This window comes from Neofelis nebulosa, chromosome 3 (genome assembly GCF_028018385.1).
Source record: "Neofelis nebulosa isolate mNeoNeb1 chromosome 3, mNeoNeb1.pri, whole genome shotgun sequence".
NCBI lineage: Eukaryota > Metazoa > Chordata > Mammalia > Carnivora > Felidae > Neofelis > Neofelis nebulosa.
The window spans coordinates 131742242-131766750 of record NC_080784.1 but is presented as its reverse complement, the minus strand read 5'-3'; the positions used below and the strand labels follow the sequence as shown (position 1 = coordinate 131766750).

The following is a 24509-nucleotide window of genomic DNA, read 5'->3' as shown; positions in this document are numbered from 1 at the left end:
ACATGGAATTAAGTAGGCAGTCTTCCCTTATTTCATTTTTATTTTATTTTTTATTTAAAAAATTAATATTTATTTATTTTTGAAAGAGAGACAGAGTGTGAACAAGGGAGAAGCAAAGAGAAAGGGGGACAGGAATCTGAAGCAGGCTCCAGGCTCTGAGCTGTCAGCACAGAGCCCAATGCAGGGGGATGCTCAAACCCACTCATGAACTGCAAGATCATGAGCTGAGCCAAAGTCAGACACTCAACTGACTGAACCACCGAGGCATCCCGGCAGTGTTCCCTTATTTTAGAAGTTAAAGTTAGATGAGTTTTTTTTCTGAATTTCTCTAATAATAAAACTAGTTAAACTGTTTGCTTTCCATATGAGGCTAAAAACAATAGGGGTTTTGTAGAATTATTTTCTGTGTTCATTAAAAATAATATATTTATGTGTTAGGCAATCTTGACTTTAGACATCAGGAAAAATAAAAATGACCACTTTTCTCAGTTTTCTATAGCTATTGTAAGTATGAATTTGTGGGTTTTGTTATTAAAATATTTGACAGTGTTTTGTTTTAGCTCTTTTGATAACTTTTGTGTTTGCCTTGAGCAAGTCACTTATCTTTTCTATTTCTATTTTCTATTTCAATTTACTTATGAAAGATAGAATAATGATTGTGATGTGCCTTACAAAAAACTTGAAATCATATTGAAAAGAATGGTGAAAACCAAAGCAGTGTGTTAAATGCCAGATATGGCAAAGAAAAAGTAAGAGAAAGAACATTCCTATTATAAAGTGTTCTCCTAGATGGCTTTAATGCTGCAAAAAGCAGTAAAATTATTTCCTGATAAATGCTTTCTTGAGCATTAAGGGATGAATTGTCTAGGATTAAATATATATATCTCCAGAGTCCTGATTATACAGCACATTTCCTGTCCTGCCTTCATTGAATTGTTAATTAGAATACCACCAGGAGGCAGCTACTGGCACCATTAATGGAATATATTTGTGGGCAAAATATCTTCTCTTAAAGAATTTCTGGGCTAATCTAAGAAAATCAAAATCAATTTTAACTTCAAATTTCAGCCTAATTTTTTCTACTAAAACAGCACTAACAGTGCATAGGATAGTAGATGCTTTGCCCATCCATCCATTCATTTAATTGATATTTACAAAACTCCTCTGTGAAAGACACTGGGCTACATGATTTGTGATGTGCAAAGATAAAATACGGTTTCTATCCTCTCAAGAGAGCTTACGTATATTAGGGAGATAAATATACATTAAAAAAAAAACTCGATTAAGGTTCTCTTCCTTTGTGTTGAAACAAAGGCAAGGAGAGCAGTTCTGAGACACAAGAAGAATTCTAACCAGACATAAAGGTCTGAATTAAAGCAATGGTGATGGGAATGGAAATGAAGAAAGGGAATGAATTAAAGAAATGTTGGAGTCCGTTGTTTTTGGAATGTGAGAGGATAAGTCATGGGTAGAGACTTCTGGTTTCAGTTCCAACAGGAAAAGAGTTTGGGAGTCATCACTTCTGGTTTTTACAACAGCAAAGAAAACTGAAGGAACTGAAAATCAACAACTTTTCTTGGGCTTATCAAAGAACTAAGACATAAGGCCACAGAGCAAATTACCACCCCAGGCAAATATAGAGAATCACTGCTGGAAGTCAATTAACATGAAACAGAAGCCACTAAAGCCATATACTGGTAGGGACACTTAAATGGTAATTTTGATGAATTGCTGGAAGCTATGTATAGACTAGCCCCACAGTCAGAAACTCCTGGGGGCCACATTCTTAAGAGAGGATGCACACTTGAATGAATCTTACCTCTAAAATTTCCCAGGTTCTCATGGTGAGGAACCCAAATAAAAGTCCCTTGTGTTTTGGCAGAGAGGCAGAAAAGTAACTCTTTGAAATATGCTCAAGGAAATTTCCATAACAAAGACATGTCCTCCAGGCAAAACTTTATGTCCCCAGAGAGAGTGAAGTATACTTAACCAATTCCAGCCCTCTCTACCCTTGCTGTCTCACCTGAGGAGGGAGAATAAAGCTAAAACAGATTGGTGAAGGTCACAATCATCCCAGAGACACAGGTCTCTAAAAGACTGATATTTAATCATAAGATAATAGAATATTGCCCCCCCCAACTCCTTATAATTACCTACACAGAGTTCCAGTATACAGTGGATTTTAGCTGAAAGAACTGCGAAGCCCAGACTCTATTAGAAGGTGTTCATAGGTTAGCAATTGGAGTAGACAACAGAGGAGACACAAGTAAGGACAGTCAAGGAATTTGAGGCCTCTGGGACCTACAGCTATAGGAAATATTAAACACAGCCAACTTTTAGCAAGATTACCATAAAAACTCACACTATTTACCTCACTTATTATTACCCTATATGTCACCTCCAGCTTTCAAAACAATTACAAGGCATGCTAAAAGGGAAAAGGAAGAAGGAACAGAAGAAGAAGGAACAAAGCAAGCAGCAGAACTTAAGTCACACTAACGCAGATTATGAAATTATCACATAGGCAATTTAAAATAATTTTAATTGATATCTTAAGGGCTTTAGTGGAAAAATAAATAAATAAATACCATGCAAGAACAAATGGGCAATGTAAGCAAAGAAATGGAAACTAAGAAAATTAAAATGAAATGCTAGAAATTGACATAAATGAAAAATGTCTTTGCTTGGCTCATTAGTGGATTAGACACTGCTGAGGAAGGAATCAGTCAGCTTGAAGATATGCCAAATGAAACAAAAAGAGAAAGGATCGGAAACAAAATAACAATATCTGATAACTCTGAGATAGTTTCATTGTATAACATGTGCATAATTGGAGTAATAGAAGAAGAGAAAGAGAAAATGGAGCAGAAGGAATGTTTAAAACCTTTTCAAAATGAATGTCAGGCATCAAACCACAGACCCATGAAGCTTGAGAATTCCAAGCAAGAATTATAAGAAATCTATACCTATACAGACCATATTGAAGCTGCAGAAAGTCAAAGACAGAGAGAAAAACCTTAAAAGAACACAAGGAAAGAAAAATCTCTTACCTCTGGAGGAAACAAAAAACAAAAAACAAAAAACAAAAAAAAAAAAGAATTTCAGTGGATACCTCATCAGAACCCATTCCAGAAATATATGGAGTTAACAAAGTGTTAAAAGAAGTCAAGGAGGAATCAAGTTTCTTGATCAAGTTATAGGAGAGGTGATATTAATTGAGACCAGAATTGTAGGAGAAATTATATGTTGCCTGTGGGGTGAAAACTGTAGATGTGAAAGTTCAAGTCTGACATACCTGGAACAAAACAAGTGGCAAACCTCCAGGAAGGAGTTAGAAATTTGACGCAATATTTCAGAAGATTTGGGAGGAGGTTTGGCTGATAAATCGGAAAGTATTAAATTACAGGTATTGCCAATACAGTAAATTGTTGAGGTAAAGCATTTAAGGGGAGATGGGTGAGGTCTTCAGATAGGTACCTTTGAAGTATTAACTTTTAAAGAGCAAAGTGAATGGAAAAAATATTAAAGAGTTTGAAAAGTATCCAAGGAGAAAATGTGCAGAAATCCAAGCGAAATATATTTTAAAGAAGGGATTTCGTATTGCAACTCTAAAGCATAGATCAGGCTGAGGACTGAAAAAAAGGTTTTTACTTAACACTGATGAGAGCAATTTTAATTAAGTGACTAGAGTGGAAACTAGTTTTCAGAGGCAGGGAGATTGAACAATTATTAGTTATTTATTCATGGTGGCTAAATTGCAAATGAGGGTATTGATCGTATAAGTGTAGTTGCTCTTCGAAGAATCTCATTAATCAAAGGAGGAGCAAGTCAGGGATAGAAGTTAGGAATCGCAAAGTATGTTGTTGTTTGTTGTTACGTTTGCTTTAGAGAAGGTGGAAACTTAATCCAGTTTAAAGACTGACAGAACTAATAGAGAAAATATAAGCTGAAAGTTACTGCAATTTAGAGGGCCCTTCTCTTATAACAGTATTTTGAATATCAGTGAACAAGTGTCTAACCCTTCCCATATTGCTTATGATTTTATATAAAACTAACTCTGAGTAATTCATAGAAAACCTGTATTTTCCCCCATCATCCTGGGTAATGGAAAGTGTTTGTCAGATAAGGACAATTAATGGCACACTGTGATTACAAGAAGCAAAATTAAACCTGTTGTCGTAAATGCATATGCTTTTTTTTACATATTCTAATAAGCTTTCCTTTTTCAACTGATTTTCAACAGCAATGTGTTCCAAAGAGTAAGCTTAGAAAAATGGGGCGGAAAAAAAGATGGATTCCAACTCCCACCTGCAATTGGGTCTCATAACCTGGAGGGGTAAAACTGGGGGAGCAAGAGATTATAAATCTTTTATATGCTCCCTACATGATTTAGGTAAAGTCTTCATTTACCTGCTGTTGAAAACTACCTATATGGTTTGCTACCTGTGTACTTTGCTATTGCATTTCTTTAAAATGCAGGTTTTCTTTTCTTTCCGGGCCTTTTTTTACTATTATGTTATAATGCTGTGACTTGACTGGCTCTCTTCTTAGGATGTTAGGTATTGCACAGCTGGACAAAATTAAAGTAGTGACAGACGGACAGAAATCATATTTAAATTCATAGTCAAAGTGAACAGCAAGGTCTATTACTTTCAAGATAGTATAATACCGTTAAAGTGCAAATCTCTCAATGTGACAAGGGCAGAATAAAGACCTCATGAATTACAACTACAATTTCTGTGTTCAAGCAAAATAACTTGACAATTATTGACAGAAATAAAGTACCGTTCACCTTTAAATATATTGCTTTCTAAATAAATCTCCATCCAGTGCCATTTAAAACTGTATGTTAAAGTTGTACACTTTCATAAGTTGCCATTTATTTTCTTTACAATCTTAACATTTTAATAGATTTACAGTAACATCTTTTTGAACAGCTTTTGTATACTGTCTTAAGCTTAATTAACAAAACTTTTATTGCTTTCTTATGTGTAAAGAGGACTTGGAATCAAAAGGATTCAAAGACAGCATGTCTTTTTGCTCCATGTTTTTGGTGTCTAGTAAATAAATATTCACGTAGTTTTAAGTTTGTGAGGCTGAGGGAGAGTATTTGTAGAATTTTTTTCCAAAAGTTACCTTTTTCTGTATTCATTAAAAATAATTTGGGTCTTTACTTAAGTTCTTTTCCTCTTTATCCTCTGATGGGGGAGTTCCTTATCAGGTATATTCTCAACGTTTTATCAGAAGCAGAAGGGAAGCAGGGCTGGAAGAAGGACGCATGGCCTTAAGCAAGGGTGGTAGGACACATGGGAGAAGGGCTAAAGTGCATCAGGGAAACCGATGGAAGAGATTAGTGCAATAGTAAAAATTATTATGTGAACTATGCGTTCTAGTAATTATGTTCGTGGTATGCAAATGAAAATCTCTGGCTGTTTGGAATTTCCTTTTTTTGGAATATTTTCTTTTGAACATACCGCATGTGCTGTAGACTCAGTAGGTTATGTGATTGCTAAGTATCTTTGAATAAATATTTAGGTGTAATTTAAAATTTAGGTTTAAATTTAGAAATGTATTTTTCATGTTACCATATAGACTGTGCAACCATCCTTTTTCAAAATTGCATTATTTCATTGAGTAGGTTTACCATCATATAATAACAATTCTTTCATTGTTGCATACTTACGGTTGCCTTATATATTTTGACATTATAATGATACATATCTGTGGTTTGGCCACTAATTTTTAGTTGTCAGAGTTGTCTTTTTTCTTTCTTCTTCTTCTTTTTTTTTTTTTTTCTTTTCAACTAGCAGGGCTTGGATGGAATGAGGATGGGGTGTGGATATTGAGGCATTTATTTACGTTTTCCTTGATGACTGTAGATGGTATTATTCTTACCAAATTTTTATTATATGTGAAAAGGAATTTGAACAATTGTATCTCCACGAGCTTCATCACATACTGATTAGCGGTCAAAGCAAATTTGACTTTGATGAGACTAACTTGTCTAAGACATTTTGATCAGTGTCAAGTTGCCAGAATGTGGTGGTGCCTCCTAATTATATGGTGGTGTCTCCCTAGTGTTCTGCCTAAAAGTCATAACAATAAGCCCTACTGTTCACTTGAATGATTGAGTGTGACTGATGGCAGAACTCCTGCTACAGATACAGACTTAATAGACATCTACACCTCTACACTTGCTCAGAAATCAAGCAGTGACTAAATATGCAAAGATAAGAGTACTTTATGTTCATAACCTGAAGGAACAAAGAACTCCTGTTATATTAGATATGCTAACCGCCCCTCCATTTCAAATACTATCGTATGTTAGAAATAAAAGTGAGCATTTGGAGAACTTTGAAGTTAAGAGACATGGTAGAGAAAGGTCATGATTTATGTACTCTCTTTGTTCCATCCTTTCCTACTTCCTTCTATTTGCTCATTGGTTAATTATTAAAAAAATTATATATAAACTCAATTACTTTTATATAATCTGTAAGAAGGTGTAGCAATTGAAAACTACGTTATGTCTATGTGTTGATTTCTTAGGGTTACTGTAACAAAGTACCACTAACTGAATAGCTCAAACAACAGAAATGTATTATCTCAGTTCTGAAAGCTAGAATTCTGAGACCAAAGTGTCAGCAAGGCTGTATTTTCCTTGAAGTTGCTAGGGAAGTATCTGTTCCAGGTCTGTCTCTCGTAGCTTCTAGTAGTTCCTTCGTTTGTGACAACATAACTCCAGTCTTTACGTGGTGTTCTCCTTGTACACATCTCTGTGTCCAAATTCCTCCTTTTTATAGACGTCAGTCATGTTGGAGTAGGGTCTTACCCTATTCTAGTATTTTCTGATGTTAACCAATTACATCTGCAGTGACTCCATTTCCAAACAAGGTCACGTTCTGAGGTACTAGGCATTAGTACTTCAACATATGAATTTTGAGGGGACACATTTAATCCTTAGCAGTGTGTTGCATAAAGTTGTTTAGAAAGAGAATCCTTTATCATTGAAGCACTATCAACAAAAGATTATTTCATTTCCTTATGTTCATGGATACTTCTCTGCCTATGGGAAGCTCATACCTCCTTCTATGTAGTGAATCTCATTTCTTAACACTTGAAGGACTTCCTTCCCTTAATTATTCCTTCTTACCCTTGTATTTTTAACTTCTCCTTGCTTACTGAATCATTTTCATCAGTCTTTAAACCTGTTCAAGCTTTTCCATCACACACACATGCACACACACACATGCACACACCCACACACACACGCACACACACACACACCATCTCAATCCTATTAGCTACTATTCCTCATTTCTTGGAATGAGGTTATATTTTGAAAATTATATAGTTGGTAATTCCTTACTTCTCCTACATCTTCAGTTAACTTCTGAGCCACTGTAATCTGAATTCTGCTTCTAACACATCACGTGGAACTGCTTTGTTAAAGTCAATAACGACTTACTTTTTGATAAGCCCTTCCTTTACTTTATCTCTGTTGTACCTAACACCATTGATCTCACTCTCTTTCTTAAAGTTAGTCCCTGCCTTGGCTATCGTGGCACCATGCTGTTCTTGTTTTCAACCTGTTCATTTTCAGGTTTTGTTTGTTTGGTTGTTTGTTTCCCAAAGTCACTTCTTTTCATCTTTCAGCTGTTGATTTTCCACTACATCAATATTCCAGTGATTCCCAAATCTTCACTCCCTGACCAGATACCTTTCTTCTGAAGGTAAAAGATGTACCTTCCTACATCAATAGTTCATACTATATTTCTTCAGTTGGCTATTACAAGGGACATTAAAACTAAACTCATTATATTTTCTTCATCTGAAATTCTTCCACCTCAAATTAGATTTGCTCTCAACAGGAGTGAATGGCACTTGCGGTGAACGTAAGGGTGAACCCCATTAGACCTGCCAGATACTTTATATCATTCTTTACTCTTTCTTCTCTCATTTTCCCCTCCTATGCCACCCATATCTGGTAGAGCCCACCTTCTAAAAAGCTGTCAAATCTACTCCCACAGACCCATTTTAGTTTATTTATTTTTTGCTTGCTTATTTATTTATTTATTTATTTATTTATTTATTTAGAGAAAGATAGAGTGAATGATCAGGGGAGGAGCAGAGAGAGGGAGACAGAGGATCCAAAGCGGGCTCTGTGCTGACAGCAGAGGGGCTGATGGGCACTTAGTCATGAACAGTGAGATCATGACCTGAACTGAAGTTCAGTGCTTAACTGACTGAACCACCCAGTTGCTCCCCACATCTTAGTTTAAGTACTAATAGTTTCTTTCCCAGATTATTAAATCAGCCTCCTATCTCTGGTCTTGGTCTCATCCAGCACATCCTCCATAGTGTACTTACTGTAAGCTGCATAAAAGTAAATCTGATCATACCATTCCATGGATGAAAATTCTTTATTGATACATTAAAGCCTTCTGAATAAAACAACTTATTATGGCACAAATGTCTTTTGTGATTTGGTACTCATTTGTATCTTCTTGCTAATGTATATCTCTCCACACTATTGTATTGAAATACTTGTTCCCTGAGTTCTTGCAGTGGTTTCCTTTGACTCCAGAAATTCCCATGGTCCTGCATTTACTTGGAAAATGTTTCCATTTCTTTAATCATTTACTAATTCTTCTGAACATTGAGATTCTGGTTAGATATTTTTTTTTTCTCAAGAAAGGTTTCTCTAATTCTATTACCTTAGTCTCTGTATTTGTGTATGTAACTTGCTGACTTAAAAAAAAAACACAAGTCTTTTATCAGAGTCTCACAAAGCTGAAATTAAGGTCTCATTCAGCTGTTCTAATCAGGAGCTTAGGAGGTCTTTCCAGTCCATCCCTGATTTTGGAAGAATTCACTTCCTTGACATTGAAGGTTTGAGGTTCCATTTCTTTGCTGGCTGTTTCTCTCATCTCCTTCTGATATCCCTTCTCACACAGCCCTTTCAATTATCAAAACATAGTGAGTCAAATCCTTACCACGCTTGAAATATATCCGACTTCTGCTTCATATGACTGGGCCCACCCAGATCATTTCCCTATTTTAAGGTCAACTGTACTATTGAACATAATAACCACCTGAGTGATACCATATTCATAGATCCTAGAGATAAGAGCAGGACAAATTTGGGGGTGCTGTTTTAGACAGTCTACCTACTATGCCTAATTGTGGCTGTTTCCCTTATACGTACTTGAATGATCATTGTGGGAAAAAATACATACCATGAACCTCCTTTTATGAAGAAAATTGAAGCTCTCCAAAGTAGTGCATACTACTACTGAGATACAGTGGTTTTGTGTTAATGCAGACTTGGATTTATTTTGGTCATTGTTTTTTAGTTCTATGGTATAGGAAATTGCTAAGACCTTGAAAAATGTGCTTAATACCACCTTCCTGGTAAAAAGGTGAGTATCCACTGATGATGTATGCAAAACATTTGGGATTATTTCAGAATTTCAACTAATTGTAGTTTTGTTATCAGTAATTGATTTGTGCCAGGTCACACAGCTAAACTGTGACACAGCACTCAAATATGATCTTCTCTATCCTGAAAGAGAGATAGCAACAGGTAACAGGAAAAACACTGTTCGATTGGTAGTTTTGTTTTTTTTTTCCCCTTTACTAGATAATAGTTCTTAGGATAGTTTAGTGTTGTTTAATGATAACCTAAAACTTCTCAGTCCTCTTAACTTTAATTTATAGAATCTTAAAGCAAAAATTTTTGTTTTATCATGGAAGTTAATTATATAGTTGGGCACAGTATTCAGGCATTCACTACATAAGCAGGCATTCAAAAGTATATCTATTTCATAAATTGAAAAGCTACTTATTCCAAATTCATGTATATGCCATCTTCAAAGATTCCTGTTTTACAATGTACATATAATGAGTATTTGAAGATACCACTGTGTATGCTGTTGCTATCCATTAGTGCTCTAAAAAAGAACAAAGCATGACCTTATTTCCTTTCTTTACTGTCCAATACGGATTTATATTTTGTAGCTGTGATCTGTAGCATCAGCTAATATTCATTGCTTTTTTGCAACTTAATTTCCTGACCTCCCAGACTGCCTGAAACCACTGCTTAAATTGAGTCACATTATGCACAATTCCTAGCTTTCTGCTTTTTCTCCTCCCCAGACTTCTACAAGTCTGCTAGAATCCTTGAAAAACATCCTAAAACATTACTTACTCTGTATTCTTCATTATTGTCACAATTCAGCACTCTATAAAGCAGGATATAATATATTTATTTTATTCCCACTGCCCTTCCTCTCTGTCTGAAGGGCATATAAATGACCAGGGCCCAGGAGCTGGCTCAGTTCCTTTATCGTGGGAGAATGGCAGAATGGTGCCCACTACCTGCAGCATGCCCTGCAGGCACTGTGTTTTATGAGATTTAAAGATTCTTTTAATGGAGAGACACCACACACTGACAGTCCTGAAATGCAGATCTCCATTACTTACACTTCCCAAGGAGAGAAGGCCTCTAAACAGGACCATGCAGGAAGTTGCCCTCGGGCTGCAGAGTAACAGCAAACTTCAGCTGTAGGGGGCAATTTATGTATGGCAAACAGCATGGGGTTAGCTAGATTTCTAGGGCTCTCTGAGGATTGGTTAATTTCAATAATTTCAGGAACTCTGGGGAAAGAGGCCCCAGAGGCTATCCCTAGTTACCTGGTACCTCATTCGGTAGGGCTGGTATGTAATGACCCTGAAATGTGAGGGCCCAATAAGAGAAGTATTTGGAATGTGGACTTAATTAGTTGTTCAAGAAGGGTATCTAACTAAATGTCCTCTAATCAAAGCCTCAAAACTGGGTCAGGATAGCATTTAAACAAAACAAAAATAACACAACTTTGTTAGACACTTCTAGGTGGGGAATGGCATGTGTTTGCTGTCTTTGATTACTTTTCCTTCTCAGAAACTAAGCTTATAGTTGTGTTCAAACGTAATTCTTTTACTTCATTCAGGATGTTCAGGGATAAGAGGTTCCCTATTTCTTATTTAAAACATGAAAAGGAAGCAAGTGTGACTTCATAACAGGAATGTTTAACAGCATATTTCTAACCCATTTCAGTTTTCTTTCTTGTAAAGTCTGCATTGTGGGAAGGGTCACAATCACCTACCTTATTTAAAAAATACAGGTATAATGTAACAATTATGTCTGTCTTCTGTGAGGGAAAAAAAATGCTGATATCAGAAAATCTTAAGATCTCTTAAGCATATTTTTCCCCCAAGAATTTTGTATCAAGCAAGTTCAATGGGGCAATATAAATTAATATTACTTTACCACTTGTTGGCTTTCTTTTTTGAGAAGATGATTGCTGATGAGTTTATAAGACATTTATTTATGTCTTAAGTATAGTTCATAATTGATTTTGATGAAATCCACGGATTTAGCAGATCAGGAAACTAATTGGTCATGCCTACTAACTTATTCTACGATGCTAGGAAACTTTTTTTTTTTTTATCTTTATGCCTACAAAATACAATCACTTTAAGAAGTCTTTAGAAAATGAAACACAAATGTTTGTTTTTAATTTTACTTTTAATCAAAAATTTCCTGGATGAAACAAATAGCAAAATAGTGAAAACTTTGAATAGTTTTTATAAGGATCATTGATGTGGAAATGTTGGGGTTCAGACCAAATGGTCAAGAAAGAATTATTGAGATGTTTTTGTTGCAAAAAGTGGTTTTGTTAAAGCACAAGGACAGGAATTGTGGGTGAAAGAGCTGCACTAGGATTTCACTGGTGACTGATTATATACTTAAAAAAAATTTTTTTAATGTTTATTTATTTTTGAGAGACAGAGAAAGACAGAGGGTGAGTGGAGGAGGGGCAGAGAGAGAGGGAGACAGAATCTGAAGCAGGCTCCAGGCTCCGAGCTGTTGGCACAGAGCCCAATGAGGGGCTCAAACTCAGGAACCATGAGATCATGACCTGAGCCGAAGTCAGACACTCAACCCACTGAGCCACCCAGGTGCCCCAATTATATACTTTTAAGTTGGGAGGGGGTGAGGGTAGCTTAAGTCTGTAAGCAATTTTCGAAGCAAGGTTTCCAGGACCCTTGAGGAGGCTAGATTGTTAGGAAAAGATAATTTATTATTGTTTAATAAAACTTTAGTCAGGAGACCATTCAGATGTATATTAGTGGGCCATATGCTTGGAGGATGATTGCTAACATATATTTGGCTGGTAGAGATAAAGGAGGTTTCCAAAGGAATTTTTATATGTTAAAGTAGACTTACAGAATCCTGGAAGGTTGGGATAATGTTAAGCTAAGATTGCCTTTTGCCCTTAGCAAAGTCTCATCCTGGAGGCAGCTGAGTTCCTAGAGGAAGTCCACTCTGCCTGTCTCAAGGACTTGTCAATGGGCTGTAATTAATGCAAGAAAGTGAACCTAATAGGACTATAAGAACTTAGAAATGACAAGCCCATTGTCTCATAGAACTATTTTAACATCTCAGCACATTTCTCAGTGAGTCTAATTTTTTAAGGATTCCAAAAAATGTAGGATTACAATGAATTTTGTTGAGAGGTTATTGAGCACAGCTTAAGGGTCTTAGTATTATTATTAATGGTTTCCTTTTGTTTGACCTTTGCTGCAATTGCTTTTTCTGCTTCATTTTTATGCCTAAAGCCCTTACTTATCATAGAAATGTATGGTTTTTGTCTAATAACTGGTCAAGAAATATTCTGATAGCAAAAAGAAATTCTGTAAATTAAAGTGTTTTACAAGTTATAAAGCCCCTATACAAATATCAGATATAGTCATCATTATTTTTTGAGTGATAAAGATCATTAGGAAATCTTAAGATTTCCTAAGAGTAGACTTCCAAATGAAAAGATTATGCCAATATCCAAGGAGCCTTTTCTTTGATTGCTTGAAAATCACAGCCAATATACCACTGTGTCAATGGATAATGCTGTTTCCTGATTTGTATATGCTAAAAAATACATTTCTAAGATATTCACTTTGAACACCTACTATGCCTTTTCTATTTTTATATTTCTATGAAAACAATATTTAGAAAAAAAACTATAAATCAATGAAATGTTAGTTCATCTCTTAAGTGACTGTATAAAGTCAAATCTAGAATCTTTTCAACTGAATGTAAAAACAAACTTTTTCATCATTTAGCAATTATTGATACTGAAATGATTTATGATTTTTTTCAATTATGGTAAAACCTTAGATTTCGAGTAACTTGTTTGGTGAGTGTTCTGCACGACAAGCCAACATTTCTAATAAATTTTTACTTGATAAATGAGCAATGTCTTACAATAGGAGTAGTACATGACACTAAATGTCACATGATCACAACTGAGCCAATGGTTCTTGAAATTTGCTTCAAAGTGCTTTAGATTATAAGATTGTTTCTGGAATGACTTATGCTCACAAACCAATGTTTTGGTATATTTTAAACTAAATAATAAAAAATTAGAGTGGTGTTTTTATTGGCTTTATTTATTTATTTATTTGTTTATTAGAGGGAGATGGACACAGCATGAGCAGGGGAGGGGCAGAGAGAGAGGGAGAGAGACAATCCCAAGTAGGCTCCATGCTCCCAGCACAGAGCCTGATGTGGGGCCTGAACTCAAACTGTGAGATCATGACTTGAGCTGAAACCAAGAGTTGGTCACCTCACTTTGTTTTCAGTATTTAAAAACAGTTCCTCTTACGGTCCTGTTTAGATGATTATGTACCTACACTGCTTTATTTCACTAGTTATTCAGATGTTACAGGTAGTATGCTGCTTTAGAACTCAGTTAACCCAAGAATCAGGGGCACTTGGGTGGCTCAGTCGGTTAGTGTCTGACTCTGGATTTCAGCTAAGGTCATAGTCTCACAGCTTGTGGGTTCAGGACCTATATGAAGCTCTGTGCTGACAGCAAGGAGCCTACTTGGGATTCTCTCTCTCTCCCTCTCTGCCCCCCTCCCCTGTGAATGGGCACACACACACACACACACACTCCCCCCCCAAATTAATTAATTTTAAAAAATGATTTAAAATCCTTTAAAAAAACATAAGAATCATTTGAGGTCAGTTATTTTGGTAGAGCTGCAAAATACATTGTTGGTTATTACACATTTTTGTGTTTTCTAACCTCTACCCTGCTGTTTGCTCCTACCATATTCCTATTTATTTCTTCTCTTTTTCCACTTACTCATAGCATTTTGTCCTTTTTTACTCTGATAGAGTTGTCTGTTTCCTTTATTTTTTAAAAAATCTTTTGACCTTTTTATTTATAAGAATTAGGAAATAAGTTGTAAATCATAAAGCCCTTCAGAGAGAAGACCAGAGGTCTATAAATAGTGTCATGATGATTCAATACGAATTTTGACGTGTTTTTGTAACTAGTAGCCAAGAATTACATTAATGATTTTACTTGAGGAATTATGTGAGGTTTATGAGTTAGAAATTATGTGATTTTTTAAACCTATATTTATAATTTTAGCATAAGATCATTTTCAAAGTGATTTACAGATTCTACTTGCCTTTTATTTTTTGGTACTTAATTTGTTTATACAATAGTCTAAAACAATGAGTTGATTCTAATTCTAGGCAAAAATAAATTATAGGATGTATGGTACTAGAGTCGGCTAACTGAATTTGGGACAAATTACCCAAATATCTATGTATCTGGCTGTGACTTTCCAAATTTATCACATAAAAGTACAAGAATAAGATAATTTGTAAGCTGTTTTTATATCTATATGTCTGATTCTCTAGTAACTTATGCAATGATGACATAAATGTTCGTTTCATGCATAAAATGAGCTATGTGAAAATTACACTATTTAAACTATAACTTTAAATCACAAAAATCATAAATTAAATCACAAAATATTTCAAAATTAGCTGCATACATTTTTATACAACTATAATGAGCCATAATTTATACTAATTCTAATTATAATAATTCAGAGTTTATCCACATGTGCTTGTGGTATCTATAACAAATCATCCAAAAATTAATGGCTTAAAATGATAATCTTATTTTGTTTATGATTTTGCAAGTCAGGAATTTGGGAGTAATTTAAGTTAGGCAATTGGTTGTGAGCTTCAGTCACCTGAAGACTCTGCTGGGCTAGATGTGCAAGATGGCTCACTTTGATGGCTGGCAATTAAAGCTGGATGTCTTTTTGAAGCTGATAGGGGGCTGTTAACAGAAGTACATGTGTTTTTACTTTTTAGCATGGCTAGGTTAGTTTCTTTCTGCAAGGAAATAACCTGACAAAGGAGCATTCTAACTGAGCAGTCCTGGAAGCTGACCTTATCTAGTCTTGAAAGTCATGTGGACTTAATTCAGCAGTATTCATTGGTCAAACAACAAAACCAGTCCAGATCCAAGGAGAGGGCATTGGCCTCCATCTTTCAGTAGGAATAGTAAAAAAATGATTTGTAGCCATCTTTAATCTACCACACTATGAGTTCCACATTTATAAATAATTACTGAATTTAGAAATAATGAATTGAATTATAGTCCTAAAAATTAATTATGCTTGAATGAGAAACAGAAGATGTCATAATTATTAAAGCATATAGTTTATGAATGAGAAATATACATTTAAATAAGCACAAGCTTAAACTGGTTACATTAGCCTACAGGTTAATGAAATAACCTCATTTGAAAAATCAAGAATATTAAAATCCAGCTAATTCTACAATCAATATGATTTCTAACTCAGTAGATCATCCTGCCAAATACATTCCACAAATTTGCAAATACAGTGAGAATATTGAGGAAATATTGCTATTAGTTTTCCCCTAAGAATAGGTGTGTTCAAGGACTTTTTATTTTGTTTGTTAAGCAAATACATATGTGAATATTGGCACATGTATATATAACAAATAAGAATGAAAGTCTAGATAACTAAGATTCATTTTCACAGTCATTCATAGTGAAGGCTTTTATAAAAGTTGGCTTCTGATAACATATGATAAATATTTAATGTGTTATTCCATAAGTAAATGCAAATGATATCACCTATCTGATTTAAAGCTCTGAGATTGTGAACTTATTGAAAAAGTTTCCCAGGGGGAAAAAACATCTGAGAATTATATAAAGTGAGCATTTTTTTGGAAAACCATTTTTTTCTACAATTCTATTAGTCACAATATTGACAAATCTTCCATTTTAAATTAATAAAACAATTAATATACAAAAATATTACTGATAATTAATCTACAAAAAAAATACAATTGTAGTAGATTCAGGCAGATGCCCAGATCCTCTTTCAGTAAAGGACCACTTCCTGAAGTAAGTGCAAATCCTACAGTTAGCTGACTGCCTCTGGCTGTTAGCTCCTGCCTTTAGGGCCTGCCTCAGCTCTCTAGCTGAAGTCAGTCTCATCTCTGGATGACCTGAGACAATGAATGAGTAACAGCAGCTGAGATCTAGTTCTCTCTTTTTATTTTTCTCCAAATTTTTATTGAAATTCTAGTTAGTTAACATATAGTGTAATATTGGTTTCAAGGAGTAGAATTTAGTGATTATTCTCCTATAGATAGCACCCAGTGCTCAACACAAGTACCCTTTTTAACCCATCACCCATTTAGCCCATCCCCACCCCCTCCTGTTCATCAATCCTCAGTTTGTTCTCCATCGTTAAGAATCTCTTATGTTTGCTTCTCTCTCTTTTTTTTCTGTCCCCCATATTCATCTGTTTTGTTTCTTAAATTCCACATGTAAGTGAAATCATATGGTATTGTCTTTCCCTGACTGACTTATTTTGCTTAGCAAAATACATTCCAGCTCTATCCATGTCATTGCAAATAGCAACATTTCATTCTTTTTGATGGCTTAGTAATCTTCCATTGAATATATGCACCACTTCTTTTTTAATCATTCATGAGTTGATGGACATTTGGACTGTTTCCATAATTTGGCTACTGTTGATAATGCTGCTATAAATATTGGTGTGCATGTGCCTGTTCGAAGCAGTATTTTTGTATCCTTTAGATAAATACCTAGTAGTACAACTGCTGGGTCATAGAGTAGTTCTGTTTAGCTTTCTGAGGAACCTCTCTACTGTTTACCAGAGTGGCTGGTACCAGTTTGCATTCTCATCAAGAGTGTAAGAGAGCTCCCCTTTATCCACATCCTCGCCAGCATTTCTTGTTTCTTGTGTTGTTACTTTTAACAATTCTGATAGGTATGAGGTAGTATCTCATCATGGTTTTGATTTGTATCTCCCTGATGATGAGTGATGTGGAGCATCTTTTCATGTGTCTGTTAGCCATCTGGATGTCTTCTTTGGACAAATGTCTATTCATGTCTTCTGCCCATTTCTTCACTGGATTATTTGTTTTATGGATGTTGAGTTTGGTAGGTTCTTTATAGATTTTGGATACTAACCCTTTGTCAGATATGTTGTTTGCAGATATCTTCTCCTGTTCCATAGGCTGCCTTTTAGTTTCATTGATTGTTTCCTTTGCTGTGCAGAAGGTTTTATCTTGATGACGTTCCAGTAGTTCACTTTTGCTTGTTTCCCTTGCCTTTGGCAACATGTCTAGTAAGAAGTTGCTGTGACTGAGGCCAAAGAAGTTGCTGCCTGTATTGTCCTCTAGGATTTTGATGGTTTCCTATCTCACATTTAGGTCTTTCATCCATTTTGAATTTACTTTTGTGTATGGTGTAAGAAATTGGTCCAGTTTCATTCTTCTGCAAGTTGCTGTCCAGTTTTCCCAACACCATTTGTTGAAGAGACTTTTTCCATTGGATACACTTTTCTGCTTTGTTGAAGATTAGTTGACCATATAGTTTTGGGGACATTTAGTTCTCCTTCATGAGCCCTCAGTGACTGAACAGGGAGTGGTACAAGAGCCTGCCTACATTCTCTCAACACAGGATTCCTCTAACAGGCACCCTTGGCTCTGGACCTCTTCGTTTAGATGGCAGAGGTTTGTCAGGTATGGGTCTTGGTCCAACTTCCTCCCTAGCCAAGTCTGATTCTTCTTTTCTTTTTATGTGGGTTTACTCTCTAATGGACCTTTTATTATAAATAAACCTTAACCACACCTCAGTATTTGTCTCCTGGAGAATTCACTCATGACAACGTTTTATTTTATGTTAAGAGTTCTTTTTCTTAAGTGAGATCTTATGCAAGACTTTGGGAACGTAAGTACTAATACAATGCAGTTTTTGCCATCAGGTAGTTTATCATCTGATGTTATCTTCAACCTCCACAGAAAAGTTACTAGCACAGTCACAGGACTACTTAGTTGAAGTACCACGAATTTGATTCTACATCTCTGATTCTAGGAAGCTTGATTATTCTCTTACCTTCCTCTTAAGTTTGCTGTTTTTACCTTTGTGCTGTGAGGCAAGCTAAGCCATCTTTTCGTTAATATTTAAAATCTGTTAAAATATGTATTAAAAACAATGTGTGTAAACTCTATCCATGAAAACCTGTGATTTAGGGAAGAAATAGGCATAGTGCAAAAGGAAAGGTACAGAGGTAATGAGCATCTCCCAGGCAAGCTGGTTGCAAGCAGATGAAAGGAGATTTTAGTCAATTCAAATCATACATTTGTTATTACTTAGTTTAGAGGAAGTACAAATTATTAACATCATGAAAACCAGAATGAACAAGTACTATTTTTTCTAAGCCATTAGCTGTTTTCCTCCTTGTCAGTTCAGATAAGGTTAACGGATTCAGAAGAAATGGGAATTCCGCTAATGTAAACATTTCTTATTTGGTAATTTTATGGAAAGGAAATGTGTATTTGAGTAATTGCACATCAGTTACAGTGTTTGGTGCCAATGAAATAGCCTATCTGCTGAAGTGGAGGAGGCAAAAAGCCCAATGAGGCTGGGGAACAAGCAAACAACGCTGGAAGTATTAATATTGCATGAAATGACATATGTTTTAGATGCTATGGAACATGCCCTTACTCTCAAGGCGTGTCTTAGCCAACAAGGGGAAGCTTTCTAGTGGAATAAGGAGCAATGTTTGAAATGTCTCTAAAAGCAGAAGATATTGTGGGGAATAGAGAGGTGCCATGTGTAGAAGACTTTATAGTCCAGACCTGTGTATGGGTAAAGCAGGATACATAAAACATTTTGTATTTCAGTTCTGTAGGAATGATCAATGGTTCTAAGAAAGTTAGAAATGAAAAACTTTGAAGCTCCAGAAATAAGCAAGTAGCAGATAACGAAAGGCACTATATACTATGCTAAAGAGTGTTTGACTTCTTTATTTTCCTGAAAGAGGTGATTAGCTATTAAATAAGAAGGGATGTAATTTATTGCCATTTAGGAAAATACCTCTAGCAGATAGGGAAGGTGATAGAAAAATTGGTTCAGAAATTCACTGCATTAAGCCAGAAAGAAACAATGGACACCTTGAGTAAGTCAATGAAGATAGAGAAGAGTGCATCTAAGAAATATCAAGGAAATAGAGATTAAAGACTTTGGTATCAGATTTGGCCAGAGTGAGTAAAAACTAAGAGGATAGGATAGTTTCCTGCTTATTTTAGGAAATAGAAACATGTGAGAAGTAAGTAGAAGTCAAGTTTTCAGGTAGAGGAAAATGATGAGACGAATGTTGCCCTCGAATGTCTATGGGACAATGCTGAGTATATGCTCAGTAAATGGTTTTATTTATGAGTTGAGGCTAGGAAGGTACATGTGTCTAGATTAAGTATTTGTATTTGAGAGTTAGAAGTAATATAGGCATAGAGTAATATAGGCCACGGATGTGTATGTATTGTGTACATAGAGGCTGTGGCTGAGCATACACACACAGTGAGAAGAAAATGCCCAAAGATAGTGCTCTAGTGAAAGGGACAAGTATTATAGAGACACCATCAAAGATAAAGACCATAACTTGGTAACTGGTTTGGGAATTAATATTTAATTATAGCAGGGGAACAAATTATAGGTAAAAGTATCTCTTTTAGAGGATAGCCATTTTTCTACTCATTATGTATGCACAAGAATGGGAGGAAAGACTTTAGGATGACTCACTGGTTTGTCTTAGGCAACAAAATGGACAAATGGATATTAAAGAAAAAGACTGATTAAAAAAACATACCTGTGTATATTATATAGAATAATATCTTCAGATGCATTAGCTTGTTTATCTTGCAACTTAGAATACATTATGAAAAATACCAGACTGTAGAAAATTTGAGTTTCATTAGTCATATGCAATTATCTCCCACTGTGTGAAGCTGACTTTCCTTATCAAGAGCAAAGTGAAATGGCTAAGCCTATTATACTGTCTCTTTGATGTTTTTATAGGATATAATGAAAGATGAATGCTCAATGCTGAAGCTGCAGCTGAAAGAGCGGGATGAACTCATTTGCCAACTTCAGGAAGAGCTGGTAAGTGATAAAAATATTGGCCCACAAACATGCTTTCCTTGCAAGGTTATTTGCTATAAACCCTCCAACAACTTTTTTGTTAACAATAATATTATGTATAAACTGTTAATGCTTCAATCGGATTAATTATCAATTTTATAGTCTTACAGATGTGAGGATTTGAAAATCTGAAAAATAGAATGGTCTCTAATCTATACTGAACTTTGTATAATTCCAGAAACAGATCACTAAACCGAGATTAGACATTTTAGTTTTATCTATCAAAAATTGTAAAGACTAAGGTCATATTTTATTTTGTAAAGTGTGTGATTTAACTTCATACTGCTCTACCTAGAGATATGATCATGTAATATGAAGCAAAGTACTCAAAAATCTTAAACAAAAATAGATTGTACTTTTTATTTTCATAAAGCTGCCAAAAATGTATTAACCTAATTTTTGTTAATGTGATATCTATATTATGTAAAATTACACAAAATATTAAAGTTTATTGATATTTTCAGGGGGTTTTAAAATGCAACATTATACAAAATTTATTAAGTTAAACTTTCATAATCTGAAAATATATTTGGTAGGTAACAAGAACAGCAGTGTGCATTACTTAAATATGTGTTTTCAACTTATATATGTATATTAACAATATTTTGCAAAAAAATTTACTCTGAATTTAATAAAAAATGATCTATAAAATAAGAATGAAAAAGAGAGGAATGAGAAAGGAATTTTAATTCATCAAAAGTTCTTAATAATACCAGTAAAATGAAGAAGTATTAAACAATAAAAGAGCCTGACTCGTTATCAAGATGAAAAAACAAATCCTAGCCAATTATATTCTTTAGGATGATGTCAGAGTTGACTACATTAACAATGATATATTACCTAATTATTTGATACAATTAAATGACAAAACAGATTTTATAGACCATCAAGCTTCTGAGAATTCTCAACATATTAGTGAAATAGGGGACAGATTTAGAGCATATTTTATTGGTTCTTGACAACAGATAATGTTTTAACTGAAACCTGACCTTTATTGGGACTGTGTTATGATTGACTTGATGCTGGTTATTGGCCTCATGAGCTTATTATTGTTGCTTTAGAAAACCTATAAACCAGTATTTAAAATACTAATAGTACTACAGACAAAAGGAACATGTCTTATGTTACTTGGAATTACCTTTTCTAAATAAGTAATAAATTTACTGTAAATTTATTTTATTACATTAGGAAAACATTTCTGTAGTTAACATAACTCCAGAGGTACATGTTATGTGACCAAGCTTTGTTTATGTGGTAGACAAAAAAATATTTAAGTTGAATGAAAATCATGTAGATATTAATGGATGCAAATAATCATCAGTTTTAACACAACAGAAAATCTATTCCCTTTGTCAGAATGCTTATTCTTGGTGGATTAGCTCAGAAAGAAGTATTCATTTTTTCCCCTTAACATTAGTTGTGATTAAATTTAAAACATATACAAGACATCAGACCTTCATTTGTTGAGTGGAATGAGAAAGAAAATGATTACTCCTAAAGCTAATATTACATCATTATATTTAAAGTAATGTAATGCCCCTGCATCTGAGAAAGAAAGTCTTCTGTTGGCTGATTTAGTAAAATGACTTGCAAGAGTTTTGTTTTTGTTTTTGTTCCATTTTTATGCTATGTAGTTTGCATAACCATCTTGGATATTTAAATAAGAAAATGTTAACTTCCAAAAACAAAATTTGTTTTATTAAAGAGGACTATAGCTGAAGAGGAAAGTGTGTAAGTGATTTAAGGACTTAAAGAAGGAGAGATGTTGCTGAAAAGAAAAGGGCATCATCAAAACTGGATTTGGAGCATAGAGGAAGGGTATAACCACATAAAAGCTATACAACCCACTTGGATGCATTAAAAATTAAGTCCTAGCACACTTGTGATCCTGATAACAAATAACTTGTGACATTTTGACAAGGTGGACATTAAACTTTACTTTTATACTTTACCTACCTACCTTTGAGAATTTCAAAACATTTCAGAGGAGTGCCTGGGTGTCTCAGTTGGTTGAGCTTTTGACTCTTGATTACGGCTCTGGTCATGATCCCAGGGTCGTGGGATCAAGCCCTACTTCAGGATTCTGCACTGAGTGTGGAGCCTACTTGGGAGCCTGCTGTCTCTCTCTTGCTCCCTCTGGCCCTCTCCCTGCTCCCATGAGCTCTCTCTCTCTCTCAAAAAGATTTTTTTCAACTTTTTAAAAAAAATGTATTTACTTATTTTGAGGGAGCGAGAGAGAGAGAGCAGAGGAAGGGCAGACAGAGAGGGAGAGAGAGAAAGCATTGCAAAATGTCTTCTGGGGGCAAAATTTTCCCGAATTGAGAACCATTGCTTCAGGGTTATTATAGTCCCCAATAAAATTGTATGTTATAGGTTTAATGTCTATCTGTTGATACCCAGTTTGAATGAAGAAAAAAAAAGTTCGGTAGAATGGATGGGCTTCTCCTTTGACCATTACATAAATAGTCCTTTGCATTGCATTTTAGGCTGCTAGAGCTGCTGTACAAAATGCCATATACTGTATGGTTTAAAAAATTTATTTTCTCATAGTCCTGGAGGCTAGAAGTCCAAGATCAAGGTGCTAACATGGTTGGGTTCTGGTGAGAGCTCTCTTCCTGGCTGCAGATGGCTACTCTGTACTCACCTGGCCTTTGCTAAGTGCATGTGCATGGAGAGGACAAGAAGGAGAGTTCTAACTTTTTTCTTATAGGGGCACGAACCCATCATGAGAGCTACATATACCCTCATGACCTCATTGAAACTGAAGCATCTCCCAAGACCCCCATTTCCAAATACCATCACACTAGGATTAGGGTTTTAATATACAAATTTGGGAGGGACACAATTTAGTTCATAGCACAAAATGTTAATGTTTATGGTTATATTTCATAGTTATATATATTTTTTTCAGGCACTAAATACACATTTTAAATAGCATTTTTACTCTGTGATTTCAGAATTATGTTGGTTTAACTTCACTTTTTTTTCTGGGTTAGTAGATTTTGCAAAGTATAAATATGCTAAGAAAACCTAATAATTCTGATTTTAGATTATATATTGATTTTGGGGCAAATTATCCACATTATTAACTGCATTTCTAATAAGGATGTATTTTGTAATCATACTCTGAATTTATTCCTTCCTGTTTATCTTTAAGAAGAAGAAAAACAAAAATAAGAGGTTTGTACTTTTGGCAACAATTTCAAGATGTCTTAAATTATTATCCCTGAAATTTGTATGCATCACTTACCTTGGTGAGACTTATTGGTTTTTTTTTTTCAATAGCTAATTATTTGCATGTATTGTATGATGTACAAGAGAATATTAAATATCAGCATACCAGAGTGTCCTGTGGTTGTAGAAGTGTTAGGGCAACTAACTGGAGAAGACAAACTCTTTGGGCAGGAATTTTTGTTATGGGTAATCAGGAAAGAATTCGTTCATACACTTACTTCTAAGTGCTTTATAATACAACAAAATCTTCTCTGCATTGCTATGAGGTAATGTGAAGGGTACTGGCTAGCTGTACCTATGTGACATGAGCTATGCAAATAATACTTTTATGTTGATAATAAATTATCAAAATAGCTTGTATTGATATTATAAAATATTTTCACAAACAAAAATTGGAATTAACCAAACATTTGAAATTCCTTTTTCAAGTTTGAGACTATTCTCCCATCAAATGAAATCTTAATGTTTTTATTTGTTTCCTACCCTGGAAACATACATGAAATTTGCAAAGCTTTGAAGACTTTTAGTGATTTCAGTTCTTTTAGTGGTTTTCCTTTGAAACATATTTATTTTAATATTTGTGATTTACATTTGTAAATCCCTAATTATAGTGCATAGTATAAGACTTATTACACATTACTGTTTTCTCAATTTTTTATCTTTCTTTTCTATGGTCTCTGATTCATTTATGGTTTGGTTAGAATCTTTTCCCAGGGTGCCTGGGTGGCTGAGTCAGTTAAGCATCCGACTTCAGCTCAGGTCATGATCTTATGACTCATGAGTTCGAGCCCTGCGTCAGGCTCTATGCTGACAGCTCAGAGCCTTGAGCCTGCTTGGGATTCTGTGTCTCCCTCTCTTTCTTCTCCTCACTGTGCTCTG

At 34.9% G+C, this 24509-nt stretch overlaps 1 protein-coding gene across 5 annotated transcripts in view; it reads left to right on the top strand.

Moving 5' to 3' along the window:
* Positions 1-24509, top strand: part of CCSER1 (coiled-coil serine rich protein 1) — a 1309738-nt gene that overhangs the window by 566488 nt on the left and 718741 nt on the right. For all 5 annotated transcript variants that reach the window (XM_058719574.1, XM_058719575.1, XM_058719576.1 and 2 more), the window contains exon 8: positions 20274-20357. In XM_058719574.1, coding sequence (XP_058575557.1) covers positions 20274-20357 — 84 coding nt within the window. The remainder of the gene's footprint in view (positions 1-20273; positions 20358-24509) is intronic.